General features: G+C 39.5%; 1 protein-coding gene across 1 annotated transcript in view; it reads right to left on the bottom strand.

The window, feature by feature from the left end:
• Positions 1-24,709, bottom strand: part of ITGAE (integrin subunit alpha E) — a 1,198,231-nt gene that overhangs the window by 582,344 nt on the left and 591,178 nt on the right. The window contains exon 20 of the mRNA XM_044054873.1: positions 21,530-21,680. Coding sequence (XP_043910808.1) covers positions 21,530-21,680 — 151 coding nt within the window. The remainder of the gene's footprint in view (positions 1-21,529; positions 21,681-24,709) is intronic.

Consider the following 24,709-nt stretch of genomic DNA (forward strand, 5'->3'; position numbering starts at 1 on the left):
TCCCATACACAGGCCTCTACATACTCTAAGAGTGACACCACTTTTGACTGATAACATTTAAACTGCAACTTTCTCTTCAAATAATAAAATTTCACATGGAAAAATAAACATGCTATTTCTATTGGAGAGAGGGGCTATAAATAAAAAGTGAGCAAACACACCAGCGTCCTGGGCATAGCTTTGCAAACAAAATAGTCCCTGCTTTAGGGATCACTTCATATCCTAGTTCAACTCAAACTCAACTATATCTGCAAAAGGATAGGAACTTTTAATTTTTTGCACATTTCTGGGTGAACATTAGCAATGTAAAACATATGACTAATACCAATACGAACCTAACTCAACCATCAGCAACCAGATGCAGACAAAATATTTTAGCATTTACCATGGCAACTCACCATGCTAATACCAGTACAAAATAACAAATCTCTGAACACTACTGTCCCAATGAGTAATGCTACTTTTTCATTGTTCTGCCATTCACTTTTCTACAACAAAATACGTGACAGGACAGTATTGTTGTCCCACTGCCATCATGAGCATATGGTCGATGCCATGAATCCCTACATGCATCCAAAAACTTTAACATCTTACCTTGCAGCACCATCAGAAACATGTTAGCCTCATGTGCTTTACCTAAATTCCAGAATTCTTCTACCATCACTCTCATATCCAAACTTACAAACTGCACCTCTCCTGACCACTCTTGGCCCATATGTCCATTTATCTCTGAACTCACTCTAAACTTTTAGAGAGAATATTGTCTACTCAAATAATACTCTGTCCTATTCAATGTAGTTTTTGAAAAGGTCCAGCATGCCTACTGGTGTACAGAGATGACAGCTACAAAAATATGGAATCTTAGCAACCTTGCAGGAGCTTTATTCATCAAAGCAGCCAGATCCTTGGACAAAATATTCAGTATAAAACTACTATAAACTCAGTGTCTTCTATGATTAGTTATATGGGTTCAAATGGTAAGTACTAGGCTTGCTGCCCTTGTGGGCCATTTTAAGCCTAGCCAATTTCCCTTTTTGTGCATAAAATAACCTATCCCATTGGGTTATAAATTGGCCTTACTCATCCTGAATGAGCATAACAGAGATCATATCATGGATAATTTGAGAAGACCCATGCATGGGATAAAGCATTTAGGTGTTGCCTTTGTCCATTAGACGTATGTGGACAGACCTGGAGTAAAATTTCCGTTTCAAATCCACAGATGTAAGTTGTGCTTGAAGGTGGTCAGGGATGAACTTTATGTGGATGAGAAGTTTTTTCCGGTGAAGATATACCTGTCCCCCCAAACTGTTCTCTATGTATGATAATTACACCAAAGATAATTTATGCTTAACTAAAAATAATACAAAATCTATACCACTGGGTACAGTGTGGGGAAACCCCTACACCCCCCATGCAGGAGACCTTTTCCTTGCACATTCTTGCTTAATATAAATGCAGGAAACCGTTTCCTTGCACATTCTTGCTTAATATAAATGACTCTGAGTTCACTCAGCCTTGATGTGGATTGTGGCAGGCTCTATTTATCCTGGGCCAGTAATCAAGGAGCCTCAATCCTCACCACTGACACCAGTGATAGATGATTACTAAAATCAGGAATGGATTTACACAGTATTTTCATATACATGGCCCACTGGGACTGGACTCTCTGTCTCTCCAGAACCCAAACAAGACTCACTTTAGAGCACTATGCCCCAGTTCCAAGTGGCTGACACACCCATACCTGGGTATTTGATTTTCACACACACACACTCTCCTGGGAAAGGCTGGTACAGATTTCTACCTGGACTATAAGGTAACCTTGCTGCCACCAGTCAACCATTGTCAGACTGTTATCAAGATATCCAATTATACTGAGTAAAATCAATACTAACATAAATGGTAGTATGTAATCAAAGCAGACATGCTTTTCAGAGTGGCCAAGGCATCAGTAAAATAAGCACAGGTACTCTCAAGACATTAAATGCATTCTCTAAAAGGCTAGCCACAATGAAAGTAGAAAACATGAGAATTCTAAATATCAAAGTACAATAAAAATCAGAGTTTCAGTCAAAGAAGAAATACAAATAACACAGCTGGACAGATTCAAACAGATGCAGAAAAGCAGTACTAAACTAATCTCACTGTATTTCCTGACTGCCTAAAGAATAACTGTTCCCTAGTTAATTTAATTAATACAGCAAGGCAAGATATGATGCTGAGATGCTTACTTCCACAAGGCAAGGTGATGAGCTTCCAGCTACTGAACTGAACTGTGATAACTTTCATAGATTTTTATATCATGTTCCAAAGAAAACAAAACAAGCTGCTGCTTGAGTTCCATCCTCTCAGTGTTGGTTATGGAATGACATCACATTTGAACACCTGACTCTGGTACAATACACACTCAGAGCTTTGCAAAGATGTGTTGCAGTATTTGAAAATTATAGAACAATTTCAAAACTTCTACTCCATAATTCATTGTTTAAACATATACATTTAATCAGTTATAATGACACTATTGATCCATTTTTAACACAAACATCAGTACAAGTCAGCCTGATAGTCAGTTGACACAAAATTATTTACAAAACTCCAGGATGCTCTGCCCATCAAAGGAAGTGCATAACTATATTTAATTCCAGAGCTTTTCTCAATTAGACCTCACTAAAATGGGCCACAAATCAGTGATACAAGCCAGTTAATAAATTAAAAGTTAATGAATGAATTAATGAATTTATTTGCTTATTAATATAACAGCATTAGAATGTCAACACCAGATGTTGTACTAGATAAAGAACTATATGTATCTGTCTTTACTTTATTTCTGTGAATGTTGCAAACCAGGTGGATGCAGAATAATGTACTACATATGCCATGGAATCACTGTAAAGTCACAACTGTACTGTTATGTTATACTGTTATTCTATAATGTGTTAATCATTGAGTATTGTCTCTGTAAATGTTAATGTGGAACTTTTCTCCCTGGGCATTTACTGAAAAAGGATCCATGTCCAGTCAGACCATCCTGGTAAACAAATGTAAAATAAATAAAATAAAAAAGGACAGAGATACCATCACTCAGTCTGACCTGCTTCAAAAGTTTGTTGACATGTACTTCTACATGAAATTAGGGGTCAAGCAAAACTCCAAGGTTTTTATACTGTTATGCCTTGACAAATGACTTATATAATAGATCTAGTTAGTATTTTAAGAGTAACACCATCATTTAATCTTCAGAAAGTGGCAAAAGATCATTGGCATTGTTTTATTACAATTAGCAGTTACTCTGTAATACATTTACTGCACTGATTGGCAGTTTTCCATCTCTTTCAACTTGCTGGCTTAAAAGCCTATGTTTGTACTTGTTACCCGCCTTTCCTGTAACTTGTCTAGTCCAGGTGCAGGTTTGCTGTATCCAGGACTCTTTGTAAGCTTCTGAGCCCCCCAAGCCTTTCTGTGTTGGAGGGAAGCCTTCTAGCTTATCAGTGGGAGTGGTGAGCATTAGTTAGCCTATCTACCACAAGAGGAGTGGTTCCTGACCCAGAAATTGTAGCTATTGGCCGTTTGGGCAGTTTTTTTTTCCATCTCTTTCAACGTTCTGGTTTAAAAGCCGCACTTGCACTTGTTTTCCACCTTCCCTGTAACTAGCCTAGTCCAGATACAGAGTTGCTGTATCCAGGACTGTTGGTAAGCTTCTGAGCCCTGCAAGCCTTTCTGTGTTGGAAGAAAGCCTTCTAGCTTATCAGTGGGAGTGGTAAGCACTAGGTAGCCTGTCTACCATGAGAGGAGAGGTTCTTGGCCCAGAAATTGTAGTTTATTGACCATTTGGACAGTTTGTCCATCTCTTTCAAATTTCTGGTTTAAAAGACCACATCTGCGCTTGTTTCCCATCTTTCCTGTAACTAACCTGCTGGATAGCACTAGAAAACCTTAAACTGATACAAGCCTTTTAGCTTAGAAGAGAGACTTTGGAGTGATTAAGTATCAGTTTTCTGTACTTTCTTGCTGTACTTAACTGTTTTCTGCCTAAACGCGTTTATTGTGATTTAAAAGCTTGTTTTTTTCACATATTGTACTTATTTGACTGCCTGCACTTTTAAAAAGTTTTATGTCTAAATAATTTGTTTAACTGTTGCAGGCTACACACTAAAGTGTAATAGCCTGTTCTGATAGTTTGTAGTCATTTAAAGCTGTTTTAAGTGTATTTTTTTTACTGTTTTTGCCTTATCTTTAAAAAAAAAAAAAAAAAAAAAATCCATGTTTCCCGCCTTTCTAAGCTAGTATAGTCCAGTTTTCAGGCTAGTGCTGAATTCAGGGCTGTGATACTAGTTTCTGAGTTGCCCATATTTTACTTGGATAGAAGAACGTTTCTCTGTTCCTGTGAGAGAGGGGAGCTTTGAGCAACCTATCCGTCCCTGGAGGAGTGGTTCCAGCCCAGAAGTTAGTAGTTTATTGGCCATTTTGGGCTAATATCTATCTGTTTCATTCCCCTACTATAAAAACCAGCTCCACTAAGTCTCTTCTTTAGTTTTTCCCTTGAAACTAGTCTAACTCTCAGCCTAAGCACTCAGAAAAGCATCTTACAGCCCAACACTTGCTCAGACCTAATAGCAAGCACTAATATACCCTGACACTGATTGCCCAGCAGGGCAAGGCTCTTTATTCACCCCTCACCAACCAAGTGACTAAGCAGCTCACCCTACTATTCAGGCATGACCAAAGGGCAACTTCAGTTGCACTCTCCAGTCCAGCTGGTGAATCTGGGTATCCTGAGGCAATGTTACAACTGCCTCATGTACACAGACAACCCTCTCCTCCTACCACAAAACACTAACATATGCAAGAGATGTAATTATATAGCCAAACAGAAAGCTAAGCTGTCTCCACTCAAGACTGGAACAGACAGTCAAGAGGAGAAGGTTAACACTTGCACCACACCTCCAGCCGCACACAGACCTACTAAAACAGCACTGGCAAAAAATACACATAAATACACAAAATCATAGTAAGAGGCTTTAAATAAAAACCTGCAAAAGTATCAGAGACCTCCAATGCAGACACCCAAACACCCTGCACTTCCCGTCACAAACCGGACAACACATAAAACACAAAATCAGTGTGCCGCACAATCACAGCCCTTAAGGCAAAATAACATACCTAACACACTAGTAATAGGTGACTCTATAGTCAGGCACACTGATGTCGCACTCACTAGGCTGGACAAGCAGAAGGTTACTGTTAGCTGCCTGTCGGGAGCCAGAATCTGCCACATAACACAAGCACTCGGGTCACTCCAGAACAAGTACAAATATGACACTGTCATTGTTCATGTTGGTGTGAATGGCCTGAGACGTACCTCCTTGGACTACATGAAAAGAGACATGGAAGAGCTCTTTGATCATGCAGCCCAGGCTGGTATGACCCCGACCCTAAGTAGCATCCTGCCCTCACCAAGAATGATACCTCAGGATAAAGAAAAAATTATCAATTTCAACAATTGGCTAAGCTTCTGGTGTCAATCAAAGGGGATCCAGTGTCTGTCAGTCTGGGACAACATGCTCGACAAGCCGCATTGCTTCGCAAGAGATGGCTTGCACCTGTCACCCCTAGGCTTTCAAATACTGGCCAAGGCTCTTGCTGCCCCCATAGTGCCTTTTTTAGGCAAGGCTCAAAAGTCAAACCTACCTCCATAAACAGCACAATTAACTTAAAACTGAGGGTTATGCTACTCAACGCCAGGAGTTTAAATCTCAAAATGCAAGCGCTCAAAGCAATCCTCAGTATGGAGAATGTTGACATCTGTGCAGTAACTGAAACCTGGTTCAAGACTCCAGAGAGCACCCCAGCACTACTGGGCTACAACTCATACCACACGTTTCGGCCACAGAACACAGACCGAAACACAAAAGGAGGGGGGTGTATCCATATTCATCAAGGATACCTACACCTCCAGGTTAGTGGCGCAGCATGATACCTCTGAGATCATCCATGTGCAACTAATATCGGGCAAATCTGCAATGCAAATTGTGGCCTGCTACAGATCACCCTCCATGACCCAGGACCACCACTCCACCTTTCTGGAGACACTGGAAAACATGAAGGTCCTACCAAACGAACACCCTGATATTGGGCAATTTCAATTATCCTACCATTCACTGGGAAAACTACTCAAATACACATTTACAGGCCCAGCGCTTCTTAGAATTCATCAACTTAAATGCCCTGGATCAGCTGGTAAACTCCACTAACAGAGGAGAAAACATATTGGACCTGATAATCACCAACATGGGCAACAGGTGTTCCACACCAGAGGTCAACCCATCACTGGTTACATCAGACCATAAACTAATCACTCTGGATGTCCACACCCCACCACCACCCCTAACTAAGAAAGCCACAGTAAAAAAACTTTTCTAAAGCAAACTTCACCTTACTTAAGACAGAGATGGTAAGTTTCACAGCCCCCACGCTAAAGGATAATGCTTCCCAAGATGCAGAAACCTTTACAAATGCACTCTATGAGCACCTACAAGGACGCATGGATTGTGCCATCCCTAGCAAAACCAAGACTCACTCCTCTAAGAGAAGGAAACCAGTTTGGTGGACCCCTGCAATAAACAGGCTATACAATAGAAGGAGGAAACTAGTTCAGAAAAAAAGCAAATCCCAAAAAGGAAAGACATCCCTGATCAGTATCAGTAAGAAACTAAGGTCCCTCATGAAATCATCCAAGGCTAACTTCGAAAGAAAAATAGCCAAGTATTCAAAAGATAACCACAAAGACTTGTTTAACTATGTTAAGAATCTAAGTGGCAACTCGCAGATATGCACTGAACTAGTGCAAAATAGCACAAAATATACTGAACCTGCTGATATTGCCAACATCCTGGCAGATAGATTCAGTGCAAACTTCACCCCATCTCACCTCCAAAGGGGCCCACAACAATACCGGAAAAGTGTAGTGTCCTAAAAATCACAGACGCACAGGTGAAAACAGCCCTCTCAAAAGCCAAAAACGCAGCATCAATGGGACCAGATGGTGTCCCAGGCTGCGTCTTGCACGAACAACAGAATGAACTAACCCCCCACCTAAACACACTGTTCAACCTCAGCCTCTCCACAAGCTACATGCCCATAGAATGGCGCACAGCAACAGTTATTCCTCTCCACAAAGGAGGGGCCACAACTGACCCTGGTAACTATCACCCCATAAGCCTGACTAGCCTGGTCTGTAAGGCTATGGAGCGCATCATCATGGAACTCATTATCAAAGACATTGGGAACCTCCAAACACTTGACCTGACACAGTTTGGCTTTGTTAAGGGCAGATCATGCCTACTAAACCTGGTTGACTTCTTCGGGACAGTCACCAAGGCCATAGACAAGGGAAAGGTGGTTTACACAGCCTACCTTGACCACGCCCAAGGCTTTTTGACACCATTCCCCACTCGGGTATTACAGAAAAACTCACCAGCCTGAACATAAACCCCTACGTCACGAGATGGGCTGCCAACTGGCTTACAGACAGAACTCACACGGTAAGAATAGCGGGCTCCAGGTCCGACTCTAAACCAGTCACTAGTGGTGTCCTGCAAGACTCGATCCTGGGACCCCTACTGTTCGGCATATACTTCTCAGAAGTACAGGCAAACACAGGAGGACTATGGCTAACCAAGTTCGCCGAAGACTGCAAACTGGGAGCCATAATTGACTCTCCGGCTGACATGGGCATCCTCCAAAAGGGCCTTACTGAGACGGACACCTGGTGTCAAAGTCATGGCCTCAAGCTAAATGCCAAAAAATGCATAGTCATCCCATCTGGGAAAAACAAAACACCCATGAATTATCACATAGGTGGCAGCCGCCTTAATACAGAAGAGATAATAAGAGATCTGGGGACCCAGGTAGATAGTAATCTCTCCTTTGACAATCATATTGCCAAAGTAGTTAGGAAATCCTTCTATGTGGCCCATCTAATTACTAAAGGGTTTGCATCTAGAAATAAAGAGGTTATAGTGCCCCTCTACTCATCAGTCATTAGACCCATCATAGAGTACATTGCACCATTTGGGATGTACCTCACAAGACACTTCCAACAGCTGGAAAGACCACAAAAGTACCTCACCAAGAGGATTACTGGCCTCAAATATATGTCCTATGCAGCCTGACTGAAAAAACTCCGTCTGTACTCAGTGGTATATCACTTACTGAGAGGTGATCTCTGCCTGACTTACAAAGCCATGTCCAACTCAGAATTGATGGATATGCTCCACCTAAAGAAATCCAAGTCACTATGAGCCACACGCTCTAGTGAGCTAAACCTCACCACAACAATAAATAGAACATGCTGGAGAGATAGATTCCTGTCACAGGGACTCCCCATGCTTTGGAACAAAATTCCAAATTACATCAGGCAGAGACCCTCACTAAGACTCTTCAAGAGAAACCTTGATGAGTGGATGGGTAACAGAAAATACACCCCTGGGATCACTTCATTGGCTCTGCTTGACAGAGGATCAGTTAATTAATCAATGGGGCGGCGAAAGCCGACACACTCTGGCTAGGCTTATAAATGCCCTCGGGCAGATAGCCTAGAACCTAACTATGAATCTATGATTACACTCTGAAATTGTCAGAAAGATAAACTAGTTGTACAGTGCTGTACGGTGAGAATGTATCATAAAAGCTTTCAAAGATACATAAAGTTTGTAGTACAAGGGGTTCTGAAATTACTCTCCACATTCAGGAAAGAGCTTTGATATGCATCTTTCTTATGTAAGAAAGGTGTTTAACAAATGTTTGTTAAGCACATTTCAGCACTGTTAATCTCTAGTATGTGCTAGAGCATAACAGTAGCCAGTACTGGTCACCACAGAACAGTGGTGAGAAGTTAATAAAACTTTAAAAGCTGTTTGACACTTTCCCTTTTACGCAGACAAAAGTGAGGCAAGGTAAAAGGTCAGTGAGACACAGAAGGGGTGATGATTCTATCTTTTAATTGCATTCTGTTTTTCTGTTGTAGAAGGTATAGACCACTGCTTCTAGAATTAACTGAGCTTTTTGACTTGCTGAGAAATAAGACCACCAGATTGTAATGGTGGTCTAAGCAAGGCATAGATTTCCCCTCAGGAGCCTATAAAACACAGAGTAAATTGATGGTGCTTCCAGTCTGTCATCGGTTAAAAAGATACAAACTAAAATCAGCTTTTGAAGTTTGTTAATATGTCAAGTGGAATACATACCAAATGGAGTGCTGTACTTTATAATGGGTATGATTAGTGCTGAATAAAGGGGAACAATAACCTCTGTGGATCTAGATTCTGATTGAGGTTGCAGTTAAACAGAACAGATTTATTACTTGACAATTCTCAAATCTCTGGAATAACCTTTCATTCCATATAAAACCAAAGTTTACTTTAAAGAATATCACTTTATGATGGATGGATGCCCTATAAATTCATCCAGGGCCTAGCTTGTTTTGTCCTCCTGGAAAACATAGGAGTGGGCATCGGCAATAGGATTATCATCTATTGACTGACTCTGCCTATCTTTAAACATACTGAACCAGCTAGCAGTATTCTATTGTTTACAGCGACTTAACTTGGGGGACATAGGTTAACAACAGGGAGTCCTATCCTGCATTTGGGTAAGTTTGTTGTAAGTTCCTTGATTTGGCAATCCCTGAAATCTATCTTGAGGAGCAAAAAAAAAAAAACAAAAACAAAAAAAAAATCCTATGTTAAAACTATAGCAAACCATGTGCTACAAGTGTATCAAGAACTTGCTACAGTTTAAAATCTACACACAAAGCACTGCAACCATGAACATAAATACAGCATCAGCATTCATTTCTGAATATCAGTACTCCAATACCACCCAATCAGCAATTGACAATCATGACCCCTAACACTTTGCACCTGGGGAAGCTACCTCTTCCTCTTCATCCTAGCTACACCTCTGATTGGAAGGAGTGGACTTAAGTTGGAAATGGTTAAGAAGAATGAATAGCTATTCAGTAAGAGAAGGAAATCTTCTAGTTTGTATTGTTTATATAGAAGTGAGCCAAGCAGTAGGTCAACATTTGGTAGGGAAGGATCAAAGAGTGTTTAAATGAACATAGCACTGCTCTAGTGGTCAGTGAGAGATTACTGTAGTGAAATACAACATTAGCTAAAACAACTAACATTATTATAGATGCATGCATACCTGTATATTACACTAATGCTTGCTGTTGTACATACATTGCTCAGCTGTATTGTTTTGGACATTACACATTTGTTTGCTGCATTACTGGGAATTGTTCTGTAACCATACGTTGCTTATCTGTATGCTTGACAATGTAAAGGTAATTAGAGTCCACTTGTAAGAGTCAGTTAAGATTCCCAGCCCTAAGTTAGTACTTGAGGACTAAGAGTTACATTTGCAAAGGAAAATCTATTTTCAGAAGGCTCTTTATAGACTCCAGTAAACTGTTTTCCCATCTTCACAGTAAACTATTTTTATCAGTTGTTTTACTAGAAAGAATGCACAGGATTCATTTATTTTCTTCATCCAATATTTTATTGAAAGAAAATCCAATCAGGCAGTAGTTCAAGTAGTTTGATGATCACTTTTGCCCAAAATAAACTGGGCTTCCTCAGATCAACAAAATTATCTGATTAGTGCATTTATCTGCTTCTTTTTTATATTATTTAGCTTGGGGTAGTGCAAGAGAGGGACACAGCTTGTCTTGCTGATTGGTAGTAGCAGTGGAAGACACTATTGGTTGGATGAATGCAACCTCATTTGCATGATAACTGTGACTGAATTAAAGTATTGCAATGGCCAAGCCAAGCAGAGTGCTCACAAACATTTTACCAATAGTTTGTAATCACATTATTAAAATTTCCAGCAATAAAAAACATCCAGCGGTAATTCAATGTTTTTTACAGTAAAATAAATTTTTAGGTAAATTCAAATATCATTACAACCATTAATAAAGCCGTGTAAGCTCTTTTACCCTTTATGGATAAAGCTACGCAGGTATAAATCCATCAAAGAGTCATTTGTGTCCCTCTCCTGGGTGAATTAGGCAATGTTCTCTTAACCTCATAGTAAGTTGGTTTAATGTAGTTGTTTGTGCTGTGTGTGCTGTGTTCTGAGGTGAGAAGGTAGCCTGCTGTTTCTCTGTAGTTGCAAACCTACTATCTGATGTGCCGTCTAATGTTTTTTATACATTTTAATACTGTTTTAATTTATGGGCGGCCATAGTGGTGCAGTGGTTAGCATTGTCGCCTCACAGCAAGAGGTTCTCCGGTTCGATCCTCGGCTGGGGTGCCTTCTGTGCAGAGTCTGCATGTCCTCCCTGTGGTCATGTGGGTTTCCTCTGGGTGCTCCGGTTTCCTCCCACATCCCAAAGACATGCAGTAGGTGGATTCGACACTCTAAATTGGCCCTAGGTGTGAGTGCGTATGTGTGTGACTCTACACTGTAAAACTCCACTGCCAATCATGAGCGGGGCAGGTGATGCGCTGTGGCAACCTCTAACCAGGAAAAAACTGAAAGAAGAAGAAGAATACTGTTTTAATTTATAAGATAAAGATACATTTTCTTTGCATTTTGATTAATTTTTCATGCTAAAGAGCCCCACAATAGTGCCAAAGTAGGGAGCATTTTATAATTGATTTTTCTCATTGTCGGTGTATTTGCCCACTCGTGCAAAATTTGCACCTTTTTGCTTCATGTTTTGTGGGAAAAACTTCAGGTTTCTTAAACTGTTATTTGTTATTTGTTATGTTGAAGGTTTATGAATGTCTTGGACCAGGTATAACAGGGTGACAAATATTATATTATTATATTATGGGGTTTTGTGACAGGCTAGATGTGAATATGTACTTAACAATGCCTCTGCTGATTTAAACATTGTAACAAATAAATTATATTCTTTTAGTTGTACTGATTTATATTTGTGTCAATGTTTGTTTCATTCAGGGAAATTTACATTATGCTTTATTATCACTGTAACTTGGATATCTGATTAATCCTTTGGCTTGCTTCTGTCTTCATTTTGTATTCTTATTTCATGAGATTGCTTGTTTCTTAATAAATATCCACATCTTGCAACATGGGTATTTTTTACTGTTCATGATCTCCATTTATATCGGTAACAGAAAAGTTAAACCTGTGCAAGGAACAGGTGTTTATGAGAGACTGAAGTTTATAACAAACTTTTAAAATATTGTTATTCACTTTAATATTTACATCGTATAAAAGACAAACTGGTATCTGAAATAGGAGTTGGGAAGGGCTTATTAATTTATCCTTCCATACAGGATGGTCATTTGAAGCATACTGAAAATGAAATTGCTTGTAGGATGCATTCAATGTATATTAAAATATGTAAGGCAACCTAAAAATATCGCTATGTAAATAACTGGAACATTTTAATAGGAACTAAAATACTATATAATCAACTATTCTCCTTTCCAGATGAAGGTGTGTCAGTATTGCTGTTTTGCTTTTATTTCATCATCAAAATTATTTTCTGCCTTTACTCATTTCTATAAAAGTATTGTGATTGTCTGAAGCTGGTCCATGGCAATTTGTGTACCACAGCAGTGCATAGATTTAAATAAATTAATACATTTAGTTTGTGAAGACTGAGGAAAACAGGGAACTCTTAACAATAAATGTGAAAAGAAATAAACGTGGTAGTATTGATCATGTCTGGGTAGACTGCCCGAAGATAATCAAATTCAAGAAGAAACTTTAGCAGTTAGTTTAATTGATGACTGAGAACAAATACCTTCTCAAATAATGGATTTTGTTGAGTTCTCCGGGGCAAACCTTCCCAATCAAATGCGGAGGTGGAGGAGTTATTCTTGACAGAAAACAAATATTCTACTTTGATTTCCTGAATCTGAAGGAAGGAAAGATTCCTTTGATGCATCTGGTTATCTGATGTTATCTTTAAGTTGGTAAGTCTAGGTGAAAAAGCCAGTTTAGGAAACATTGCAATCTTGACACACAAAATCTCTCCTCTTAGACACTGGAATATGATGCAATGGATTAGATTATAACCTGGAAGGTATCCTTTTTAAACGATAATTGGGACAGTTTCTGAAGATGAGCAGGAATTTTTATCTGCTTTTCTGAATTTTCAGAGTTTTTGGTCATTTGATCTTGACTAAATTTCAGGAGGTATCATTTGTGACTGTGAATGGTACAGTACTACCCATAATACTACCCACATCTAATGACACATCGGCATTGCCTGAGGAACTAACCCCTCATCTTACCAGAGCCCATGGAGGGAAGGTCATGATGGGTACCAATACTCAGGGAGCATCCTCAACGCATGCATCTGCACCTGCAGTGGGCAGTAGTGCTGCCACAGATGGTGGGGACAGAGGTCAGAAAAGGTCATCACTAAGGCTCCTGCTTATTGCTTGAAATGAGTGTTACAATGGAAATTACTCACTGGATGTGTAGGGCAGTCATCCAGGTCTATGCAAATGCCACCAGTCCCCTGACAGAGCCTATAGGCCTACTGTACAGGCTGTGGGTAAAACTATGTGACATCACCTAAATAATTGGTGTTTTTGACAGGCACATAGAAGCCTTTCACTACCACCACAGGTCAGTTTGCCTTTATACAACCAGGACCAATGCTGTTCTTTTGCCACCACTCATCTGCTTTCACAGTGGGGATACCCCAAAGGGCAGTTAGATCAAGGTCACAGAATTCTACCTCCTTCACACCACTCACCAGTAGTATACCTAGTGCAGCATGGTGTTTCCGCCCATACAGACATAGCCAACATGGTGATCAGGCATATGGCATGGCCAACATGGTGATCAGGCACATGGCATGATTAGGTAGCCCTAGCCTCAGGACTAAACTGTATCCTTGCTGGCAGGTGTTGGTGCCACTGCCATTCCACATCCATGGCTGGGGACATTCACTGTTTGCATTTATCCCTCCTGAGGTCCCACAACACCTGTTACACATACATACACACAGGGCAACCACAACAGCAAAGCTGTGTCTCCTGGAACCCATTCTGAGCAAGTACCTAGTACTGCTGGGCAAATGCCCTTCTCTGAAAGCACCGCCTCCTCACTGCATAGTGTACTCAGCTACCCAAATTCTTCTGAGTTATATGAACCAGACAGCTGCCCCTCTCAGGAAGCACCACTTCCTTACTATGTAGTCTACTCAGCTCCCCTCGGTTCTTCTGTGTTATATGAGTACATGATCTCTGATGCACAGTGTGGTCAGTCAATGCGCTGTACAGCAATTTTTGGGTGTGCAGTGCTGCATGCGTCAGTTTTCATCTTTATTATGTCTAATCTGGCCCACAGCTGTGAATCAGATGTTGCCTCTTTGTTAGTACCACAGTGTACTGTACCCATCCTCACATGGTTTTCCCAGCTGCAGCCAGTTTCTCTGACAGCTCCTCAAATGGCACCCCCTGTACTGCTGGCTCCAGTCTGTCTGGCCCTCCAATGGCAAATACCTGGTTCAGGTGTCTGTATACCACCATATTGTGCAGAACTGCACAATCCACAAATATCTTGCTGCAGTTCTCTGGACCATACTGCAGCATGCTACCAGAGGAATCTAAGCAGAGAATGTGAGTCATCATCAGTCAAAATACATGCCTGATAATGTTGTGAGTCTGTGACAGTGTGCTGTTGTCATGCAGCTCAGCCATGCTCTGTAGATTTTATATTGGTGTTATACACTATGGCTCCAGGACATATCAGCATCACCAATAAAATTCTACTGTGGGAAGTCACCCCAAACAAATCCCTAGTATAGGTCAGACATGAGTCAGACATGGGAATTGTGGGAACTGTATGAATGGCACACAGACACCCTGTATATAGCATTCTGTTTGCTGTACAATATTAGCAGTTATAATGGAGACCTTTCAAAGTTGATGTAATGTTGTCCACATGGACCAGTCTTGGCTGTTACAGCAATGTGGGTGCAATCAATGGCTCCTAGAACCCCAAGGACTGAGCTATTCTGTAGAATTCCAATATATTGTGGTTTCTTTCCTCTGTGGTCCTCATAAACTGGATACGCTCCTATTCACAAGGCTGATACCTGTGATACACCTGCCATATGTCTTGATAGTCACTGAAAGGTCTCTGTAGTAAGGACTGTTAAAATAACACATACTTTAGTGTCCATAGTGATCAGTATTCCACATATCCTACAGACTTCCATGTAAGGATCATACATATCTACCAGGTATTGTACAGTGCCTCAGCCCATATGATAGTGTTTGGCTATATTCTGCTTGTGGAGATGACGGCATATTAGGCGCAGTCAGATCCTTCTACCAATGTGGAGGGTGACAATGTGTCCCATTACAGATACAGGCTGTGACAGCAGCCTCTAACTTATAATGTTTAGCTAATATGGCTGGAAATCTTAGGATTGCAGTGAGGTCTCTGTTCATCACGGAGTCACTGTGTAAAAACTTACTGGAGGCTATTTCCGATCTCAGAATTTGTATGCATCTCTGAATCTGTGTCATGCTTTGTAAAAGTATGAAGAGAGGACCATGTTGCTGCCTTTAGAAAAATGTTACAGTCCTCCCATTTCCAAAATGCTACAGAAGAAGCCAAGGAACTGGCAAAGTAGATCCTAACCCTGCCTAGAAGTGACTTGTTAAGGAGATAATAGCAGAAGAAATAGTATGAGACAATTATGAATTATCTGATTTGACACTGGTTGTCCCTTATTTTATCTTCTCAAGAAACAATAGCTGATTGGCCTTCCTGAACGACTTTATTATTTCCAAGTAGTACGGGACCTACCTGTGGACATCCTGAGTAAGAAGTATTTTTCCATGTTATTTGGTTCTCAAAAGAATACAGAATGAATTATATGTTGGAGAAAGGTAATTATGAAACCATTTAGACATAAAAGAAGGATTTGTTCTCAAGAAACCAAGTGCCTGTAGAAAAAAAATATGGTAGGGTTTACTCACCGTAGGTGCTTGTAAATTAAGACAGTTTTCTTGCAGAAGTCATACAAAGGAGAAACACAGTTTTCCAAATATTTTTCTTTTGGCTTTTCCCAGTTAGGGGTCGCCACAGCAGAACTACGGTCCGCTAATGATTGGCAGTCAATTTTTATGGTGCCGAGGTGCCAGCCCAACGCCCAACCTTCAACGAAGGCACTCCCATTCACACATCTTTCGAATGCCACTCGACCATGGGGAGGACATGCAGACTCCACACAGAAGGCACTCCAGCTGAGAATCGAACGGAAGAACCTCTTGCTGTGAGGCGACAATGCTACCACTGCAACACCGTGGCTACAAACACAGTTTTCCAAATAAGGACCTCAAATAATCTGATGAACTGCTTCAAAAGGAACAAGTGTCAGTTTAAATGTTTTCCAATTAAAAAGTACAAAAATAGCCAGATTAGCTAGTTAAAAATGAATATGTGTAATTTTTAGACATAATAGTAAGATCCCGAGGAGGAGCCATCTGTTTTCTAGGCAGACAGAAAAGTAAAGCACTTTTCAAAAAACTGGATAGCCAAAATAACAAAGGCCAAATCTAGCAAAATTCTACCACCAGCAAGATGGTCCAGGAATGAAAAATGCAGGCCAAGAAGAGTTTCCAGAATCAGGGGAGGTCATCGTGCCTCTTTACTCATCCCTCATCAGGCCCATAATCGAGTACAATGCCCTTTTTGGGGATGTACCTTACCAGACACCTGCAGCAACTGGAAAGACCCCAAAAGTACCTCACCAAGAGGATCAAAGGGCTCAAACAGATGCCATATGCTGCCCGGTTAAAGAAACTCCAGCTCTACTCAGTGGCATACCGCCTGCTCAGAGGTGATCTGTGCCTGATGTATAAAGCCATGCCCAACCCGGAATTAATGGACATGCTGCACCTCAGAAAATCCAAATCCCATCGAGCTACGCGCTCGAGAGACTTGAACCTCAGCACTGAAATAAATAGGACATGCTGGAGGGACAGATTCATAACCCAGAGGCTCCCTTCACTCTGGAATAAAATCCCAGTCCAGGTTAGGCAGAGTCCCTCATTGACTCTCTTCAAGAGGAATCTTGATGAGTGGATGGGAGATAGTAGGTTTACCCCGGGTATCACTTCTGTGTCACTGTTAGACAGAGGCACAGTATACTAATCTCGAAAAAGGGCATAGCAAAATTCATTTAAAATGGGTGGCGAAAGCCAAACACACTCTGGCTAGGCTTATAAATGCCCTAGGGCAGATAGCCTAGTATGAACTTATGAACCCATGAACCTATAATAAAACACAGCAAAATTGATAAGATTGAGCACTTTCGTATAAAAATGTTTCATCAGAATCTGTTACAAAAGCACAAACATCAAACCTCTCCCTATAATCACATGACAGTTTGCATCATCAATGCACTCACTTGTGGAAAAAAGCATGCCTTAAACGTTACAAGTTAGAACTTAAAAAATATTATGTCATCTATTATTTCTCAAATATAAAATGAAAATAAAAATAATCCTTGCCCAACAAAAAGTTATTTTATATATATATATATATATATATATATATATATATATATATATAGATATAGATATATATAGTATGTTGAAATGCACAGAACAATAGTACCTAGCTGCACAATGTAAGATTTAAGTTTTAAAAAAAAACTGATTGAGTTGACAACAAGTTGGGGAAGTTGAGTGCAAATAAGCAGAAATAGCCAAAAGAGAAAACTTAATAGAACAGTAAGATTGATCAGAAGATAAGAACACACAAATAATCCAGAACCAGAGGCAACTGGGCCTTAAAGGTTCTGGTTCTTTGTATGGCACCAACTAGAAAATCTTCACTCAGCTATATCTGATTTTCCATTAGCACATATATTGCCTTTAGTACCTGCTGCATATCTTTGAAAGAAAGGTGCCTAAAAGATTTTAAAACTCATAGTCCAGGCTGTCAACTTAAGTATATACATGTTGGCGTGTACCAAAAAAATTATCTATGAGCAGATCCAGAATATGGGATTCTGTGGTAAATGTTCTCAGTCCATAGCAAACTAAGAGAAAACCTCAGATGTCTGGGCCAAAAGGGAGTCACCACCACAATATTTAGAGAGTCCTTCTGGAATTTTAGAAGAACCATTGGAGAAAGTACACAGTAGAAAGGCATAAAAGAGCATTCCCATCCACATAAATGAGAAAACATCACCCCAGGCCTGTTGCATGGTATCCTATAACAGAATTTCTTTAACTGTCTGTTTTGAAAGGGGGCAAATAAAACTATTTGAGGTGTTTGCCACACTTGGATGCAATTCTGGAAGACCTCAGGTACTAGTTCCCATTGGTGAGGGTATGTCCTGGTCCTGATCAGCTTGTCTGCTATAATCTCTTGCTCTGACTGAATGTATGAAGCCTGAAGAGTCAAATGAGCTGAGATGCTATTTCTCAGGCAATCATGACAATTCTGCAAAAGTGATAAAAATGTGCTATCATGCAGAAGTCCTGGGTACCAGAAAAAGATTTAAGGCCTAAAGAGCACTGAAAGCTGCCAACACCCCCATAAAGTATACATGCTTTCTGTCTGTCCCTTTTGTTCCACAGACCTGTACTTCCAACCCTTTTGATATAGTCCTCCAAACAAAGTCTATAGCATTGATTGTGACAGACTGACAAGGTGGAAAATAGGGGGGATGTGGACTGAAAGATATTTTGTCCTCTCACCACTGTTACTCCCTTCATAAAAATCCAAACACTAGAATTAGAAAGGATAAAGGTTGCTGATGTAGAGGCCAGCTGACTGGAAGTGCCACTGAAATTTTCTGATGTAAATTCTGGCCGAGGGGGTTATGATAATGACAGCATGAAACCCAGAATCCTGAAATATTCCTAGTCAGAAGACATTGTCTGGCTTGAAAAAGATCATGAAGTTTTCTTTGTTCAGTATTACTCTGTCCCAAGGAAGGATCCCTTCCTAGGGATTCATTCAAAGGCTTCCCAGACAGACTAATTATTGGGAAGGAAAGAAGAATTATTTCAAAAAATTTACCTGATATCCCAAATTTAAAAGTTGTTCCTTGATGCATGTCAAGAGCCTATCATTTGGTGAAAAAGTCTGCAAATAAGACCATTGTCAGGAAATGCAAATATGTAAATGCCTTGCAGTCTGCAGTAAGCAATTACTGGGTCAGACATTTTTTTTTAAATACTGTTGGTGCAAAGGATTGCCCAAAGGATAAAACAGACAAATAAAATGTCAAACAATAACACAGTTTAGAATGAGATGACAATCACATTTTAAATCTAATGTTATCATGAAACTGAGGATGGTAACAGAGGTAACAAGGGAAGGTCTATGACTGTTCTCAAGTTCCTTGTTTCTTTGGCACCAGAAGATTCTTGAATAAAAAAACCTATGCTTCTCAGACATGAGGGAACAAGCACTATGACTTTCTAAAATAACATTAGCTCCAGAAAGTGGAGAAAGAATGTTTGGATTACAGTATGATATGACGAGTGATCCACAAAAGAGAAAAAAAAACAGAAAAGGACTCCCATTGTTATCTGGTTTCTGGTAAAAATATTCTCAAAATCCATCTTTCTGAGAAAACCTAATGCCACTGGGGAAGATGAAGGTCTATACTAAAAGATAGATTAAAGAGATTGCCATGGTGGGAAGGGGAAATTAGAAAGATCAAGGAGTCATACAGATTTTTGGACTACTGGCACTAAGATGCTCCTCCCTTTCTTCTTACAGCCTTCATGCCATTGCCTTTTTTTCTACAGGCTAGCACAAGACATGGACAGTAGTCAGATGACCATACAATGTATTTTAACCTCATCAAGGCATTTAATACCATAAGTCATGTTAACATATTTAACAACCTAAATATGCTAAAAACTAATCCTTATGTAGTTAGGTGGATAGCAAATTGTCTGAGAGATAGAAGCCACATGATGAGGGTGGCAGGCACATCCTCAGAGACCATGAAGGTAGCCAATAGTCATTCGGCATATCAAAAATGAAGCTCTCTGGTTCACCAAGTTTGCAGATTGCAAACTGAATGCCATACTCAAACCACATTGATGTGAACTTACTCATGTTAATAGCTGATGCTCAGAAAATGGGTTAAAACTAATGTACAATATTGTTGCATTTGATAAACAAACCCTTCACCCAGATTATATATAGAAAACACCCCACTCCTCCTGTTGTGAGAGACTCTGAAACATGAATAGATAATTATCTCTCATTTAACCCTTACACTGCAACAATGGTTAGAAGATCCTTCCTTCTGGCACAATAAATCACAAAGTGTATCTCCTCTAGAGCCAAATAAGTCCTTATTCATCTATATGCTGATCAGGACCATCATCAAGCTGCAAAGAATGCCTGAAGACTTTGTCCCTGTATTCAGTGTCCTATAGACTCTTAAGGGGTGATCCATGCCTTACCTTCTGGGTCATCAGGGATCCTACAGTCCAAGATCTGTTATACTGACACAAATCAAACAGTCCAGGAAACACTGAGATCAGAGATCTGAATCTTTTTCAGCAAATAAACAAGCCATTGTGGAGAGACAGATTTGTTATTCAACAAATATTCCTTCTCTTAAACAAACTTACACTCTAGATCAAGTAATGTGACACACTGTATTCCTTTAAAAAGGAACTGGAGAACTAGATGGTATTCATAAAATCACCCTCAGCATGACTGGCCTATCTGTCCTTGAAAAAAAATATAAGGTCTATGGGTAGGTATTGGCAGGCCATAAATGGCCACATGGCCCAGCTGCCTTGTATTTTCTATGATTCTATGAAAAAAAGATAAGTCTGATGTGGATTGTGGGAATGAGATAAGTTTTAAATTATAAACGCAAGACAGCAGATAATTACTATGTTACAGATTTGCAGTTACAATGGCAGTACTAATTTGGCAGTACTAATTAAATGATTAGGGAAGACAATGGTATATAGAAGTGGATGTTTGAGTTTTAATTCTACCAACACAGGATGTGATGCTGAACTGAGGAAGAGGATTTTTGGAAATGGTTGCAACAGGGAAGCTGAATCTCTCTACTTAAAAGATAAACCCTGTAGTACAGTCCTCACAGTTTATACATGATATAATGAAACAGAAAGAGAGAAGTTTATTAAAATATATCTTCATTGTCAACGTTTCACCTTTTTTTTGTTTAATCTGTTGATGATTTAACTAATAATATACTAATTCTGTACAGCTTATGCTGTAGAAACTGAATATATTATCTGTACATAGGTAAGAACTGGTGTGTGTGTGTGTGTGTGTGTGTGTGTGTGTGTGTGTGTGTGTGTGTGTGTGTGTGTGTGTGTGTGTGTGTGTACACATGTGTGCACACCTCAATTATATATATATATATATGTCTGCTTGCCTGTTCTTATCTGTTAAAGAGGCATAAGTCTAGATACAATTTAAATTCAACAACTAAGTTAAAACATCTGTAAAAATCACCTAGTTCTAGATTGACAATAAAAAATCATACAATGCATACCTTCTATACCCACTATGTTTTTTCCTAGTTTTGACAGCAGACTGTTTAAGCCTTCATAATTGTCCACACGAAAAACGTGATCACTGTCATTATACTTAGCAATTTGTGTTAGTTGTTCCATTACAGATGGTTTATTAAAATCCTTTCCAACCTGACAGAAAAAAAAAGCAATGTGTTATAAAAGATTAATGTTGATTTTTCAAGTAGGAACTACAATTATTAATATCATAAATATGATAAATACACTAAAAGTAAATGAACTAAAGTCTAACACCAGTATGCTGATGTGAAGCGTGGATGTAAGTAAGGAATACTCCGTGAAAGCCATGATGTCTGTCAGCAAAGCATGGATGTAAGTAAGGAATACTCAGTAAAAGCCATGATGTCTGTCAGCGAAGCATGGATGTAAGTAAGGTATACTCCATGAAAGCCATGATGCCTGTCAGTGAAGCATGGATGTAAGTAAGGAATACTCAGTGAAAGCCATGATGTCTGTCAATTTTAATGTGGAAATACTTCACCCAGGACAAGTATACCAAATGTCCCAGCTTCAAACACACAAATTAAATTGTAAACCAGCAAAAGAAGATACGTATCTCAAGGTAAAGTGTCCATGCTTTGTGACTAACTATGCAACTAAAGCTTTCAAATATTATCATTTTAGTACATATGTTCCATATTTTGTGTGTGTTTTGTATTAAGGTAAATGAACAGTTAAGCTAGATAGAGGCAGCAGAACACACATGATGTATACAAATCCAAAACTCCTGGGAATTAAATAAAGAAAAATCTTGGAGGTCAACACCATAGAAGCTGGTGTACAACTTTAAAATTTCTGGCTAAATCCCTGATGTGATACCCTGTTGTGGTACAATGTGTTACACTGCCCTCTCCAGAGTGAGGCTAAACAATGGTAGGCCACTGCTGCAATGTGGTCGGCAAATAGACTCAAAAGACACTATAATTAGCCAAGGAGAAGCTGCATTTTTTGAAGTACGAGGAGTAGACACCACTTTTTGTATGCGACTCCTTTGATGTTCAGCCAAGTACATAATGTGTTGTTCAAACTTTCTGATGATATACTCCACAAAACTGTTTTGGACAAAGGAAGTATTGTCTAATCTATTTTGGCTTCCCTTACATAACCCTGAAATTAATCCTCCTGGAGTGCATCTTGCACTTAACCTGGTTAAACTTATACTTACTTTCAACAGACTGTTACTACAGCTGCTATGTGCCACTAACCTAGCCAACTTTTGAAACCACCTGTAAAGGTGAAGTATGAAAAAGATAGAGGAATTTTCCAATTGTTTGTGTTCACCATTTGTTCTTTCTTTCAGTCACTAAGTAACACAAAATACCACCTAGAATTAGTGCCTATCAAAACAAGTTTCAAGGCATCAGAACAGCATGCTGTGAACACCATGCTGTTTGTTCATGTAGAAAGACAATAGATGAGGAGATATCACTAAATGCCACATTACTTGATCTAGAGTGTAAGTAAAGACACTCTGCTACCAAGACAGGATTGAAACTCTATCCCTGCATACTGTCTCCCTCGCTTATAGACTGATGTGAAGTGATTGATATCTACCATTTTGTGTTGTTAAGGCCCAATCCTCCTTGATCTCCTACACCACCACAAAACAATGGCTCCACAAACACTCCAACTAAAGACTCGAATTTCATCAGGAAATAAATAAATAAGTCATGCTTGAGGGTCAGATTTCTTAGTTAATGCTTCTCCCATCTGTTGAATAATCTGTTACAAATAAAACATTTTATCCTCACTTACTTTAAGGCAAACCTTGACAGCTTGAATGGTCTCCCATATATTTATCCTGGGCCTGACTTGTTTTACCCTCCTGGAGGCAGGAGCTGCCATAAGTAGGTTAGCACTGTCAAAGTGATTATGGTCAGTAGATTGAGTCTGCCAAGTAAACTCAATGAAGCTGTTACTCTGTGAAAAGTATTAAGATAAGCTTGAAATGATATCTCTACACTCTGTCTCATCAAGAATCCTGCGCAGTGATTTAGTTCTTGCATTCCCTATTATTAAGGACCCAAGCCTCCTTGAGCTTCTAATCTCCACAAAACAAATAGCTCTACAAACACTCAAACTAAACAGATACATTTCCATCAACAAATAATTAAGACATTATCAAGGGACATATTTATTGCACAAGGCTTCTCCCATCAATGAAATTAACTTACATTTCATATAAAGCAGAATGATATTCTCACTTCCTTTAAGAAAAACTTTGACAATTAAATGGATGCCTGTAAAGTCATCCCTGGACCTGACTTGCTTTGCCCTTCTGGAAACAGCAGGTGACCAATGAGGGTGAGTATTGGCAAGGTGATTATTGCCCGTGGACTGACTCTGCCTTTTAAATACTATGAACCTATAAATTAGGAAATTATTTGTTATAATGCTTTATCATATTACTCATTAACTTAAGATAAGTTAATTTTCTATATGTGGAACTTGATACACAGACTAGTACCAAGTGTACAGTCTCTTGGCCTTTGAGAGGCTTGATCGCAGTTGAACAGTCCTAGAAATTATGCACACAAGTAATCATCTCTCAAATGCCAGTAGGGAGAGACTTACCTTGTTTTAAAAAAAGTACAATGTATTTTTATTTTATTTATTTATTTCATTTTACATTTGTTTACTGGAAAAGTCCGACTGGATATATGTCCATTTTCAGCAGAGGCCTGGGGAGAAAAGCTCCAGAAAGCAGAGTATAAATACATTAGGAACAATCTAAACATTAAGAGATAAGTATAATATGTAGTTTTCAGCAGGGTGACAAACATGGATAAAACATAGTAGACATAAAAATCATGCGGCTTCAATTTCAGACAATAATACACAGAGTTATGGGCTAAATCCCTTCAAGAATTCGTACACATAAGATTGAAATGTTTAAGGAGAGTTTGTAGGAACAGCAGGTGGTGATGAGTCGGGGTTTAAATAGGGACACTGCCAATGCTGTTGGAAGTGTAGTCTGAGGCTTTTTTTGAATTGGGTTAAGGAGGATTGGTGAGTAAATTTGGCAGGTAGCATATTCCAGGTTTTGCCTACTGAGTTGGCGAATAGTGAGTCCCCAGTCACATTTATGCTCTTAGTTGTTTGTACCAGCAGGTTGTCAGCACAGCGGAGTGTCCTCAGGT

Source organism: Protopterus annectens, chromosome 13.part0 (genome assembly GCF_019279795.1).
Source record: "Protopterus annectens isolate FY-2018-M chromosome 13.part0, PAN1.0, whole genome shotgun sequence".
Classification (NCBI taxonomy): domain Eukaryota; kingdom Metazoa; phylum Chordata; order Ceratodontiformes; family Protopteridae; genus Protopterus; species Protopterus annectens.